Here is a 14,607-nt window from a genome sequence, read left to right as displayed (position 1 = left end):
TGAAGCAAAATCCAGGCTGTGTAGACTAAGTCACACTGGGTCAGGGACTGAGTTTTATTTACCTTTGAATCCTCAGTATCTACTGTAAAACCTAATATATAGTAGACAAATTGATGACTTAATGAACTCATATGCACAAATTCTCGTAAAAACAGAACGAAATAGAAAGTGGAGGAGCTAAGAAATTAACAAAAAGCAAATAATCCATGAACTAGATCATCAGAGTCTAAAATAAATGTAAACCAATTTCATTAGTTTAGGCATTTCTATTTGAAATACAGTAAATTTCAATACAAGGAATTACAATGTCATTCTGTACTTGAAGGGCAGGCCTGGCTTTTCCCAAACATATTCCCAGTAATTTCCTCACACGATTCACCATCCAAGCACTCAGCTTGGTAGCAGGAATGGGAAACTTCACAGCATTTGGAATTAGGACAATTGGACTCAAGTCCTGTCTTCACCACTTCCTGTCTGTGTGACCTTGAACAAAATCCTCTAGCCAGTGCACACCTCCATTTCCTTCTCTGTAGAGCAGTGATAAGATCTTGTTCTTCCTGGCTCTTAGACTCATGAGGATCAAGGATGTGGGAGAAGAGGAAGGAAATAAAATCTTGCTGAGTACCTACTATGCCCCAAGCATTTTACAAATATTATTTAATTCTCACCACAATCCTGCAAAGTAGGTATTACAATTTTTTGCCTATGCAGAAATTGAGACGCAACAAGTAATTTTCCCTAAAGTCATCAAGTTCGCCAGAGCTGGGATTCAAATATATCTGACTCGTCCCAAAGCTCTCTTCATGCAACCATAATGCCTCCTTTAATGAGCTCTAAATATGCGTAAAAAATTTTAGCTGCTATTCAGCATATTACTGGTATGTCAGTATTTGCTATTATTGCTATAAGCATGGAAGGCAGAGACAAAAGCAGGTATTTGGTAAGGCCACATGTTAGAGACACAGCTGAGCTTCTCAGGTCCCCTGACTCCTGGCCTGAAGCCTTTTCATTAAACCATATTGCCCCATGCTCCCAGGAAAAGGCTGACATTAGCGGGCACAGAGGCATGATGCTTGTTTATTCAAGCCAGCTGTTACTGATCTATTTTAAGGCAAGCACTTTGAAAAATCATGGAAGGTGAGTATCAAGTGTTTCATTGACTATTCCATATTAATTGACCCTTTAGAGAACTCCCATGTGAGTAGCATATCCTGCTGGCTTCCTGTTAAGCAAGCAACTCAAAGGCTGAGTACAATTCTTGCAACACAGATTTTGAAAGTATGTTCAGATAGCAGCACAAAATTCTAAAATAATTTTCTATGAATACCAAAAGTATCTACTACTTTCCTATTCATGGTTCTGTCCACTAAATACTTAAGATTGGAGAAAGGCAAAATGCAAACTTGTGACTGGCCTTCCCACAATGCAGGATCTATTTTAACAGGGTTGCATGAAGATACAGAACAGGCTAAATAACAGCTAATAATAGGTGTCCATGCATTTACAAGAAGAATGGTTATAATAAAGAGAAAAAAAAAAGATAACCATTTGAAAGCCTGCTATTTAAAACAATGACGTTTCCCCTGCCTGGGGAAATGTAGACACTCCTGAGTTCACTCAGGAACAGAGCACAGAACCTGTGCGCAGGACCACATGTCACGAGGCACAGCATTAAAAGGCCAAAAAGGATGAGCTACACTCATTCTCCTGCTCTCTCATTAACTCTCCTCATTTTTCTACCCGATTTTATTTCCTTTCACCATCATATACCTGTCAGAAGTCTATCTCCTATTGTACACTGCATAAAATGATGTGTGTATAAAATCATCCAGTTGATACATTCAATACCCTGAAACCAAAATTATTACTCAGTGACTAATATGGGGGTGCTATTGTAAATAACCACAAAACCAACCTGAGAACATTTTTCTAAGCAAAGACTGCAAGAGAACAATAGAAGGGGGGGTGCGGATTCACTACAATTCACATTCAGATGTTCCAATAGCCTTGCTGAAGGAACTCAGGTGGCTTTATACAGAATTCTAATTCTGATCTTGGCTCCACCCTGAACCACTTGCTAGTACAATTTACTACACTCCTCTTAGCCTTGGAGAGTAGCTATCACATGCCGGTAACAGTGATGGTTTCATTGTAGTGTGACAAGGAGTTAATTCATGCAAAACGTTAACACTCTGCCTTGTAGGTTTCTGCAGAAGTAGTAGTAATCATCATAGTTTAAAAAAAAATCAACATTTGTTTTTTTTGTTTTGTTTTGTTTTTAAAGATTTTATTTATTTATTCATGAGAGACACAAAGAGAGAGAGGCAGAGACACAGGCAGAGGGAAAAGCAGGCTCCATGCAGGGAGCCCGACGTGGAACTCGATCCCGGGTCTCCAGGATCAGGCCCTGGGCTGAACGCAGCGCCAAACCGCTGAGCTACCCGGGCTGCCCAAGAATCAACATTTGTGAATTTGTTATGCGCCTGTCACAGAGCTAATTCATTTGGTCCTCACAGCCACCCTAGGGGGGTAGGTTCTTTTATTATGCCTATTTTAGATATGAGGAAGAAGAACAAACAGTTCTAGACACTTTCTGAAAGTCATTCAGGTGGCTGACTGGTAAAGTAATATTATCTATTATTAGTAATGGCGCCCAATGAACAGATGTTTTTGAATTTTAATGACAGAGTGCCAAGTACATCTTATTAAAATTTATAGGTGTCTGAAAAAGTGGTTAAAAAAGTTATCATTTCTCATCCATCCATGAATTTAGTTTATGGCTATTTACATGTATTATGTATGAGTCTTGACATCAATTTCTGGAGCTGTGTAAATGAACAAGCCTATGGCAGCCTCACACAGGTCACAGCCTGGAATGCACACAAAGTATTGCAAAAACAGTGCAAGGAGTGTCACGCTCCACCTATACACACTATACAGTGTGGCACAAAGCAGTAAGTTATCAGCCAGGGTGACTCTTGAACTACATCTTCAATCACACATGTAAGGGCATTTCAAGCAGAGAGGTGGGCACATGCTGTAAGACAGGACATTTAACAGCACAGCTCATCTGAGAAGCCACAAAAAGCACAGGAAGCAGAGAGTGGAAGAAAACTTTGAGAGGTGGAGCAGACACCTCTAGCAGACTAGACAACAGGTCCTTGCAGGCTTACTAATGAATCTGGATTTTAGCCCCTTGTCCACCAGGAACCTCCAGTTCTGAGGAATTACCTGACTCTAGTTACCTGACTGCTTGCCCCAGCAGTTCAGAGAAACCCTAGGAATCCTCAGTCACTCTCCACCACACCCAATGTTCAAGCAAGCCTTTGTGACTCTACTGTGAAAATAGATCCTGAATCAAATGAGGGTACTGACAGCATTTGCGCGTTCAAACGGTAAGCTCCAGAAGAGAACAGGGGACACAGGAAAGCATGGGGATAGAGTGACAATGGAACTGGCCTTCGCTAGGAGCACTGATAATCCACCCAATGAACAAGAGAGAAAGCATCATCTATGGGCACAGATGCAAGAAGGTGAGAATCTGAGGAAGTTCTCTGATGGTCTGTTTTCTCAGTAGACTAGGAAGCAAGGTCACCAGATGAGAGGGAAGAATGGAGACAAAGGTGAAGGAGACTCAACAAGAAAAAGTACCAGGGAGGTGGGAGGATGGGCAAAATGGGTGAAATGCAATGGGAGATGCAAGCCGGCGCTTATGAAAGAAGTCGCAGGGATGAGATGAAAGGTACAGCATAGGGAACATAAGCAATGGTATTGTAATAATGTTGTACAGTGACAGATCCTAGCTGTACTTGTGAGCATAGCATGTGATGTGTAGACTTGGCGATTACCAGGTCACACATCTGAAACTAACGTAACATTGTGTGTCAACTACACTTAAAAAAAGAAGGGAGACAACTGGGTGGCTCAGCAGTTGGGTGTCTGCCTTTGGCTCAGGGCATGATCCCGGTTGGGGATAGAGTCCCACATCGGGATCCTGACGAGGAGCCTGCTTCTCCCTCCGCTTGTGTCTCTGCCTCTCTTTCTCTCTCTCATGAATAAATAAATAATATCTTTTAAAATAAAAAAAATTAAAACAAGGTACAAGTAGACATCAGGGAGAGTCAAAGTAAATGGTCTAGGGCAGTTCTGTAACTTTTTGGTCTCAGGGTCTTATTACACTCTTAAAATAATTATTGGGGGATGGGGCGCCTGGGTGGCTCAGTGGTTGAGCATCTGTCTGCCTTTGGCTCAGGTCATGATCCCAGAGTTCCATGACTTGAGTCGCACATTGGGCTCTCCTGCAGGGAGCCTGCTTCTCCCTCTGCCTGTGTCTCTGCCTCTCTCTCAAATAAATCTCAATAATATAATAATTATTGGGGAAACAATAATCACTGAGAACCCCCAGCAGCTTCTGTTTATGGGGATTATATCTATCAACATTTAATATACTAGTATTCTCAACTGAGAAACTATTAAAATATCTACAAGCACATAATCCGTGGTCCATCACAGCAATGACATGAGCAGTGTCATGCAGGCTTTGGAGATTCCACTACACACCTTGAGAATACTGAAGAAAAGGCAAATAATGTTTTAATTATAAAAAAGAGTTTTGACCTATGGAACTCCTAAAGGTATCTATCTATGGTAGATATACCATAGGAGGTAGATATACCTCCTAAAGGTTCACATACTTTGAGAACCTCTGGTCTAGAGAAATGCAATCAGATGGCTGGGTAGTGTGGGTGCCCCACTGAGGTTAAGGATCATAAATTTAAAGTGAGAACAGTCTGAAATGTTCTCCAACAGATCCAACAGCCAAGATGCAGGCAGGAGTAAGTGGAGTAGGATTTAACCAGGGCTGCACTTTACTCAAATAAGTACCACAAATCAAGAGAAGCCAGAATTATAATGCCTGCAGTATTTAAGCCAAGGAGGAAGGAAATTAAGACATAAAGACGGTGAAGAGGTGACAGGACCAAGAGTTCAAAAGATTGTTGGATTTTAGGAGTTTGAGTAAGCCAGAAAGAAACAGTAGTAAGAGAACAGGATGCTTGACACAGGGAATACAGAAAGTAACTCATAGTAGCTTCAAACTTCACAAACTGAATGTGCTGTTTCCCTCTGAATCTGCACGTCCTCTATCCGCCCCCTCACAAGTCCCCCATTACCCAAGCCTGAAACACAGGCTCATTCTAGATACTCCTAACTCTCAATGCGTGGGAAAGGCCCCAAAGCCTTGTCCATCCCAACTCTCCAGCAAGTCCAACTTTCTGTCCTTCTCTACCCTACGTGTCCCACCCTTTCTCTGGCATGGCAGTCACCGGCCACCTCCTCCCCTGGCTGAACTGCAGGAGCAGCCTTGCTCAGGCCCAGGTGAGCCCATCACGCTCATCCTTCCCCCTCCCTGCTGGGGGCAAGCTTTGTAGTGAAGTCGGATCCTGTGATGGTCACCGCTGGAATCCATGAAATGGTTGCACCAACAGAGACAGAGATGCCACCAGGCAGGTGTAGGCTATCAGTATGAATCTGGGCTCCACCGAGGTATGAAAAGTAGGTAACATTACAGTGAGCTGAAAGGATGCGGGAAAGGGAATACGAACAAAGACAATGAAGGAGGCAATACAAGTTTCTATGGGATGTTTAAAGAAAAACCAGCGAAGAAACAGGAGAGGATAGTAAAAGCGATGAGAGAATGAGCAAAGTGCAGTGCGGTAGGAACCAAGGGAGAGTTTCAGAAGGAACAGAAGAGTCCCTGTCAAATACCATAGAGAGTTTAAGAAAAATAATTGGGAAAGAGTCTATTGTATTTGAAAACCAGGAAATTGGTATCCCTACTGAAAGGTGTCTGCATTACAAACGTGATACATTTATCCCCCATCCACAAAACAGAAACAACCCACTCATACTTTCCCACTTTGCTCACCCTGGCAGCCATGGGATCGTACCTCACCAATGACCTCTCAACACTTTATCCTTTATCCCAGGCTCCAGTTCCCAGGGAGCCCAGGGTAAGCCATCAAGAATGCCTACAGGACAAGTGCTCAAGATGCCTTAACAGGACTTAACTACTTTATATGAAAAGATCAATTGGTATCAAGTTTAACATTATGCTGACAGATTATTCAAGAGAATAATCTTACAAATGGCAAAGAGGTTCCTGATTCCTGAGAAGACTAATAAGGACATTATTTTGAACTGATTCACTAAAGCTGTAACTGTGCACACCACTCTTTTTGGACAATGACTGCCTTTTTTGCCTCCCTTCAGAATAACCCAGTCATCTTCACACAGCACCCCCGTGTTTGGGGGGGCAAGGAGTGTAGACGTATTGGAATGCCCACCTTAATGCTAAAACTAATACAATCCTAGCTTTTAAAAAAAAAAGACAGTTATATATAGCAAAAATAAAGGATTTTTTTTTTGTTCTTTTGTTTTTTCCTTTTTGAAAAAGTAGTAACAGCATCAAAATCCAACTGCACATTAGAGCTTGGAAGGAAATCCTCAGGACAATAGTGGTGTACTCTTAGAAATGCTGCATCACCTACACTTGATGCTCAGAGTAAAAAAACAGAAATCAATGACTGAGAGGAAATGGCATGAAGAGGAGCAATCTGAGGGAGAAGTTTTAGGAACACATGAAATTTTATATTTTCTTATATATTTATTTTTTCTACATATACATTTTATCACATAGCAGTCTTGTATATGTATCTAAGACTAAAAGAGCTTTCAGTAAGTATAAAATTAAAATTCTATTGGACAAGAAAATAATTATTAAGATCTCTTGTCTTTTCCAACAGCCACCATCACAGACACCATACTCCCAGAGACGGGTCTATATTTGTATAGCTGTCTGCATTGATCCTCTCCTAGCTGCTCTTCTCCAGTAGGGTATTTACCCACCACACACCAAATTTGCTTCTGTCAAATCACCAAGCAATTTCATTTTTGACAGTCCATCCTCGTTTTACTTGACCCATCAGCAGAGTGAGCAGACATCCCAAATGCTATCTCCCAGAAAAACTTTATTCACTTGGTCTCCTGAAACCACACTCTGCTGATTTCACCTCCTCCCTCATGGCCATTCCCTCTCAGCTCCTTTATAGGTTCTCATCCTTCTACCCTTGACACATGGGCAAGGCCAGTGGCTCACTCCTTTGACCTTTTTTCTACACTTCTCCCTAGGTGAGATCACCCGGACTCATGATTTTAAATACCGCTTTTACACTGATGACTCCAAAATTCACACCTACAACCCAACTTCTCCACTGCCTGCTCAGCATCTCCACCAAGACGTCTACAGGGCATTTCAAACATAGCTGGCTTCACACCTCCCCGCTCTCTTCGGACATCCACCAAAAGCTATCCTTGCTCCAGTCTTCCCCATCTCGGTAAGGGCAACGCCATCTTTCCAACTTCCCAGGCCAAAATTTTGGAGTCATTCTTGGCTCTTCTTCTCATACACCTACGCGGTCTCCAACATGAAGAAGTCCTGCTGACTCTTTCTTCAAAACATACGCAGAACTGAACTATTTCTCACCATCTGCTCTGCTATCACTCTGGTCAGATCTTGCCTTCATCTCTTGCTGGGGGGACTGTATTAGCCTGACTTCTTCCATTCTTGCTGTTCTATAATCTACTCTCAGCACACAGCCAGAGTGACCCTTTTGAAAGGTAAATCTAGTCAGGAGCCCTCCCATTTCACTCAGAGTGAAAAGTCAAAGTCTTTACAAGGACACATTAGCCTTAAAAATCTGGCTCCCATATTCTGACTTCACCATGGCCACTCTTTCCTACACTCACTCTCCTCCAGCCACAGTGGCCTTGCTATTCCTCCAGTGTACGCATCATGTAATTGACCTCAAGACCTATGCCCTTGGTATTCCCTCTGCCAGCAAAAATCTTTTAAACATCCATATTCCTGCATTCCCTTACTCTCTTCATGTTCCTACTCAATTGTCACCACCTCAGAGAAGCCCTTCCTGACTACCTTCTATGAAACAATCACATTTTGCTCTAGTCCCTTACAGGGTTGAAGTCTCCTCAAATGACATGCTATAATAGTCATTTATTTCTCTGTTGTCCATCTCCCCCACTAAGGTATAAATCCTTTTAGGGCAGGAATTTTGTGGCCTTGGTTTATTGCTTCAAGCCAGTATCTGTAACAGTGCCTGACACATAGAACCAAGTATTTGTTGAAAGCCTGAATAATTCATTTTAAGACAATTCAAAATTTACTTATACCATACACAGTAATAAGTAAATTCATCAAATGTATTACTCTCATCCTAAAACAAATTTTCCATTACAAAATAGTTAAGATTAAAATAATCTCATTGATAGACCTATGGTTGGTTATATGCATTCAGAGACCTTAACCACTAAAAACAACATCAAGGCTATATAACCTACGCCCTTTCACAACACACTCCTGATACAACTCTCACAGATAAACAGTTCTGGGAGATAAGCACCTGTGTGCTTTATATCCTACCTAACAACCTTTTGGATGAAAAATAAATCCAATATATACAGATGCCAAGTTTCTTGGATTTCCATGAACCATCTAGACTTATTCTTTATAAAAGGAACACGTTAAATGGGTGACTAAATATTGATTAATGTCTTCCTCTAATTCATTTTGCCATATTTTAAAGATTTTATTTATTTATTTATAAGAGACGCACAGAAAGAGAGAGAGGGGCAGAGACCCAGGCAGAGGGAGAAGCAGGCTCCATGCTTCTCCCGATGTGGGACTCCATCCTGGGACTCCAGGATTATGCCCTGGGCTGAAAGCAGAGGCTTAACTGCTGAGCCACCCAAGCATCCCCCTCTAATTCATTTTCAATGAAATCTAAATCAGGGCCTTTAAAGTAGTACTTCAAAAAAAAAAAAGATTTATTTGAGAGAGAGCATGGGAAGAAGGGTGGTAAGGTCTGGAGGAACAGAGGAAGGGAGAAAAGCAGACTCCCCACTGAGCAGGGAGCCTCAATAAAGAATAAAGTCTGCTAGTGATACAAGAACAAGTTAGGAGCAGATGGGGCTAGGCAGGAAAAGATAAGGGAAAGGCCCCAGAGTCAGGCTCTTGCCCAGCCCAACAAAACAGGTAAGACAGTAAAAACAGAAAAAATAAACCTGGCTCCCTAGCTCCAAAATGTCAGGGAGTATCCCACTTTAATGGCTACTAAGTAGTCACAGAAACTCACCAGACTACAAAGACACAGGTCATTAAGTCCCTGCTCAAACCACAGAGGCACAAGAATGCCACCGGCTACCTGACTAGACTCACAGAAATCCTAGATGTAGAGAAATGTCATGGAGAAGATATTAACCAGAGGGAAGGGAACACCTTGCTGGGCTCATGACATTTGCAAGAACAGCTTGTTATTATGATAATTAGGAGTCCATCTTATTTGTTCTAAGATAGACAAGAAAGATATTGACAAATCCACCCTGATATTGACAAGAAGTTTACCGTTCCCCAGTCTGTTTCCTACAAAAGACAACCCCTCAATGGCAACCCTGTCAGGACCCCTCTCACTTTTGAGAGCTTTCTCTGTTATCTCTGTTTAGTAAACTTCTACCGCTTTGCCAACTCTGCTGGGAGAGTCATTCTTTAACTCTGAGACATGAACCAAGCTCTCCCAACTCTCTGGTATCCCGGGGAAGCATGTCAGGATTTCGCTAGGTTACTAGGTGATTCACTATACAATATGAAGATCACTGATGGGGTTAGGAGTCTTATAAAACCAACCAGAAGCAGCTAGAAAGATGGGAGTAGAAATATCATTCCAAAGGGGTTTACATATTTTGCAGTTATTTTAAAATTTTGATTGTAACCTATTAATATGACAGTAGGAAAAAAAACATTTTAAATAATTTTACTAATACTGAACACCTATTAAGTGCTAGACACTGTAGGCCTGCTAAATAGGTCACCTTGTTTAATGAAACCATTAGTAAGTGTCATTTAAGGATTTAATGACAATCTATAATACAAACTCCTCTATCCAGCAGCTGTTCGGCTGCCTTCCCTCTCTGCAATGTGGTCCAGGACCAAGAAGGAAGCAGAGACAGACATCACCATATCCAACTACTAGCCTTCAGGGGTTCACTTTTGAGAGGAGCCCTCACTCACAGGACATTACAGAGAAAATTGCATTGAATTTGAAACTAGAAAGCTCAGGACTGGACAGATTAATTCAAACGCAAAATAGCCTACGGAAAGTCATTCAGCTGTTTACCTCTTTATAATCTGATGGCTTCTCTGATAGCACAGTATAATAATTCCTTTAGGGCAAGGATCCTGATGTGTTCATTGTGGGACCCCCAGTAGGGAATCGGATTCTTAGAGCACATATGTGCTCAATTTCCATTAATGATGCTTATAATGATGCTCCTCAGTGATCAAAAAGATTAAGTTACATTGACTATCTTCTACAAAGGGCAAAAACCGGTTTGAAAAGATTTTCATCCATTGTTAACACCCAAATAAAGGTTAGAAGATTAAAAGCGAGAGATCCTCAGCTGTCCAGAGAAATTGATTATTGAGAACAACTTATTGAACAAGCTTTGAGGGTTCCAGGAAACTGAAGTTTCAGGAAGAGCACACAATACTGTATTCCCTGCTGCTGGACCAAGGCATCCTGACCTGCACTGCCTCCTGAGACCATAGGCCAGGTGAAAAATGGTGATCTGTAAAAACTGGACAACCAACTGCAGCTCCCTATAGAACTTTGCTCAGAATAGCAGCTTCTAGGTTAGTGGAAGGTCTGTTAGACTCCTTCACAGGATATCCAGAATGGAGACAACTCTGAAGCGGTCCACAGATTTAGCAATCATCACCCGGGATTATGGGAAAGTCTGAAACAATTTATCGCCCTTCTAAATTCATGTGGTTCTCACCACTTACAAGCCTGCTCTGTCTTGGGGACTGCTAACCAGCTGACTGAAGGCAGACAGGACAAGCAAGGGACGCAGAATGTGGGGGTGCACAGGGATTCTGGTGAAATGCTGGCATCAAGAAGAGAAGATGAATGTGCGTGCTCTAACTTTAAATGCATCATTATTAAACTTTATGAAGTCAGTTCCACTGTAAAAGGCACTGCTCTAGTTGCCGGTAGCTGAGGCTCTATCACTCAGGATTAGTGATAAAGTGTGTCTTGGAGGGGGCTCCTCCCCCCCTCTTAAATTGAGGACGGTTTTCTATAGGACAAAGAGAAAACAAAGGTGCTGAATGGGGCTTAGGATCTTTCTGCACGGAACCTTTCTGACAGAAGCACGAAAGTACTGCGCCTCGCCTCCGAGCTGGGACTTTGGAGTTGCCTCTAGATGCGCACGGCCCCCGGAGTCCGAGGTGGTTCGGTTTGTGAAAGCCCAGGAGGAGGCCCCTCGGCGCTAGGCTGCACCGGGCCACCTGGGCGAGCACCGGGTGAAGGAAGCACAATCTCTAGCGAAACTTCTCGTTTCCCGTCGCCGCTGGGGAGGCCGGGCTCCTGCCAGCTGGCCGCCGGCTCCGCGGGCTTCCCGGGACCGCGCGCCGCCCCCAGGCCGCCGCCGCACGCGTAACGGTCCCGGAACGCCCTGCGCTTCCTACGCGCGCCCTCGGGTCGTGGTTCCTCTTTCGAGAAGACACGGGGACCGAGCGCAAAGAGCAGGCTAAACGCAGTCACCCCCATCGTCTCAGTTTCTCCCTCAGCAGCGGTGACAGACAGGCCGGAGCAAACTCCTTTTGTTGCGCGACTCCCGAGCGCTCCGGGGAGGGGACGGGCACCCTGCGAGGGTCGCCGCCGCCGCCGCCGCCGCCGCCCGGGAGGCCCGCAGGAGGGGCCCCGCGCCGCCCGCACCCACCCGGCGTCGGCCAGGGCCCCGCGCCGCAGCCCGTCGGGCCGAGGCCCCCGGCGAAGGCGGGCCCGGCCCCGCACCCAGATGTGTGCATTTACACAAAGAAATTAGCCGGCTGGGGGGGCTGCCGGCTGGGGGCGCCGGCTGGGGGCGCCGGCTGGGGGGAGGGTCCCAGCTGGGGGGGCTGCCGGCGGGGGAGGTCCCGGCTGGGGGGGCTGCCGGCGGGGGAGGTCCCGGCTGTGGGGGGGGGGGTCCCGGCTGGGGGGGCTGCCGGCGGGGGAGGTCCCGGCTGTGGGGGGGGGGTCCCGGCTGGGGGGGCTGCCGGCGGGGGAGGTCCCGGCTGTGGGGGGGGGGGTCCCGGCTGGGGGGGCTGCCGGCGGGGGAGGTCCCGGCTGTGTGTGGGGGGGTCCCGGCTGGGGGGGCTGCCGGCGGGGGAGGTCCCGGCTGTGGGGGGGGGGTCCCGGCTGGCGGGGCTGCCGGCGGGGGAGGTCCCGGCTGTGTGGGGGGGGTCCCGGCTGGGGGGGCTGCCGGCGGGGGAGGTCCCGGCTGGGGGGGCTGCCGGCGGGGGAGGTCCCGGCTGGGGGGGCTGCCGGCGCGGGGCGGGCGCGGGCCTCCCTACCTGGGACATCTGCGGCCTCAGGTTGATCTCCTTCAGGTTGATGGCGTGCGCCCGCAGGTTGTTGAGGAGCTGGCACAGCAGGACCCCGTCGCGGAGGGTCTGCGCCAGGTCGAACACCTGCGCCGAGTCCCAGGTCACGCGGTGGTTGGCGGGCAGCACCTTGCAGTGGATGAGCCACTGCGCGCACTGCTTCCACGGCTCCATGCCCGACGGCTCCGGGACGCGGCCCGGCCGGGGCAGGCGGCGACGCTGCGGCCGCGCTTCCTCCGCGCCCCGCCGACGCCCGCGGCCGGCCCCCGCCCGGAGGGGAGCGCGGGGGCGCGGGGGCGCGGGAGCGGCCGGCTCGGGGGCTGCGGCGGGGCTCGGCTCGGGTCCCGGCCCGGCAGCTCTGCCGCCCGGCCGCCGCTGCAGCGAGTCCCGCGCGCTCTCCGTGCGCCCCGGCCGGCTCGGCGGCGGCGGCGGCGGCGCACAGGCTTCCGACTCGCGAGCCCGGCGCCCGGCGACTGAGCATGCCCAGCGCGCCGGCCGGCCCGCCGCCGGCCGCCAGTCCCCGGGGGCGCCTGGGGTCGGGGCCGGGGGGGGGGGGGGGGGGGGAGGACCCGGTGCCCCCGCCCACCTCGAGCCCGCAGGTTGGAGGAGCGCCCCCGTGCACACGCGCGCACACACGCGCGGAGACACACACAGACGCACGCGCACAGGCACACACGCGCGCACACACGCGAAGACACGCACACACGCGCGCGCACAAGCACAGGCGCACACGCGCGGAGACACACACGGACGCACGCGCACAGGCACACGCGCACACACAGGCGGGCACACGCGCGGAGACACGCACACGCGCGCGCCCGGAGGTCTTCCGTCGGGACGGCCGCGGGCTTGGGGAGCGGGGAGGGGGCTGAGCACCGCAACCCCGCGGACCTCGCGCCGGACCCCCGCCTCGAGGGCGACGGCCGTTTCTTTTAAAGGGTCCGAGGGCAGCGAAAGACGGTCGGGGCCCCAGGACTCCCCAGGAAGTGATACAAGGGCCCAGGGCACCTCGAGGACGCAGCGCTTGAAGTTCCACGGATCGGCGCCCCCACCCCTACCCGGCCTGGCCCCTAAACCCTCTTCCTGCGGAGAAGTCCCCGGTCTCCGAGTTAGTTGCTGGGAAGGGTGTTTGGACACGGGGAAAGTGTGCGGAGACGCCTGCGGGAACCCGCCCCCCCCGCGCGCCCCGCCGCCCCGCCGCCCCGCCGCCCCACCGCGCCCCGCTCCCGCTCTTCCCCCGGCCCCGCGCGCGGCGGGCAGACAGCGGCCGGCGGGGCGCCCCGAGCGCAGGCGGCCGACCGCGCATGCGCCGACGCCGGCCGGCCGAGCGCGGTGCGGGGCCCCGGGACCCCCGAGCTGACCGAGCGGCGCAGGCACGTCTCCTCGGTCCTTGGGCTCCCGGGTGCCCCGTTTTACTCCCACTGCCCCTCAAAACCAGAAACCATGTTTAAGCTGTTGATGGCAAGAGCCTAGCACGTTGAACTCGCCCTGTTCTGTGTACATGCGGTCGTGGCTCACCCTTTCCAGATGTAGTATTTTAAATCTTGAAAATAAAGACAAAAAATGAAATGGGATTTTAGATTTTTTTTAGTGTAGGGCACTTCGGTAGCTCAAATTTTCTATTATGAACCCATTTGATTTCATTCGAAGGTGAAAAAAGTTTTTTAAGTATATCTGATCTGTTAAGGTTAGGGATTGTCCTTTTCCATTAGCCTGTGAAAATCGTAGCACCCTGTGTACGCTGAGTGTTAAACAATAAATCAGCTGGAGGATTTCCTTTCCTCACATGCATCCTTCCCCAGCAATTTCCCCTTGTGTTCAATCCAGATTACATCAATGGCACCATGTTTCCTAAACTACAATTTTAGCAAATAAATCATACTAAACTACGTATTTTTAGAAACGAAATAAAACACATCTAAATCACCATGTAATACATGATCCTGCATAAAAAGAAATTGGAAAAGAAGTTGCATTAAAAAAAAAAAAGCCCTAGAAGCATAAATTCCATTTAGGTAACATTAGATCACCCTTGGTATTTGAAGGACATGTCCAAAACCCAGATAACATACACTATATCAAGAGGCAGAGCTGGACTTAGAGCTTGAGTG

The 14,607-nt window shown here is 48.1% G+C and overlaps 1 protein-coding gene across 2 annotated transcripts in view; it reads right to left on the bottom strand.

Moving 5' to 3' along the window:
• VAV3 (vav guanine nucleotide exchange factor 3) overlaps positions 1 to 12,929 on the bottom strand; it is a 359,756-nt gene extending 346,827 nt beyond the window's left edge. The window contains exon 1 of one of the 2 annotated variants that reach the window (XM_041747830.1): positions 12,467 to 12,929. In XM_041747830.1, the coding sequence (XP_041603764.1) occupies positions 12,467 to 12,670 (204 nt within the window). In that variant the 5' untranslated portion in view covers positions 12,671 to 12,929. The remainder of the gene's footprint in view (positions 1 to 12,466) is intronic. The other variant, XM_041747829.1, reaches the window with a different exon arrangement.
• Positions 12,930 to 14,607: the final 1,678 nt, after the last annotated feature.

Source organism: Vulpes lagopus, chromosome 3 (genome assembly GCF_018345385.1).
Source record: "Vulpes lagopus strain Blue_001 chromosome 3, ASM1834538v1, whole genome shotgun sequence".
Taxonomy (NCBI): domain Eukaryota; kingdom Metazoa; phylum Chordata; class Mammalia; order Carnivora; family Canidae; genus Vulpes; species Vulpes lagopus.
The sequence above is the reverse complement of the archived record's forward strand: the minus strand, read 5'-3'. Positions and strand labels throughout refer to the sequence as shown.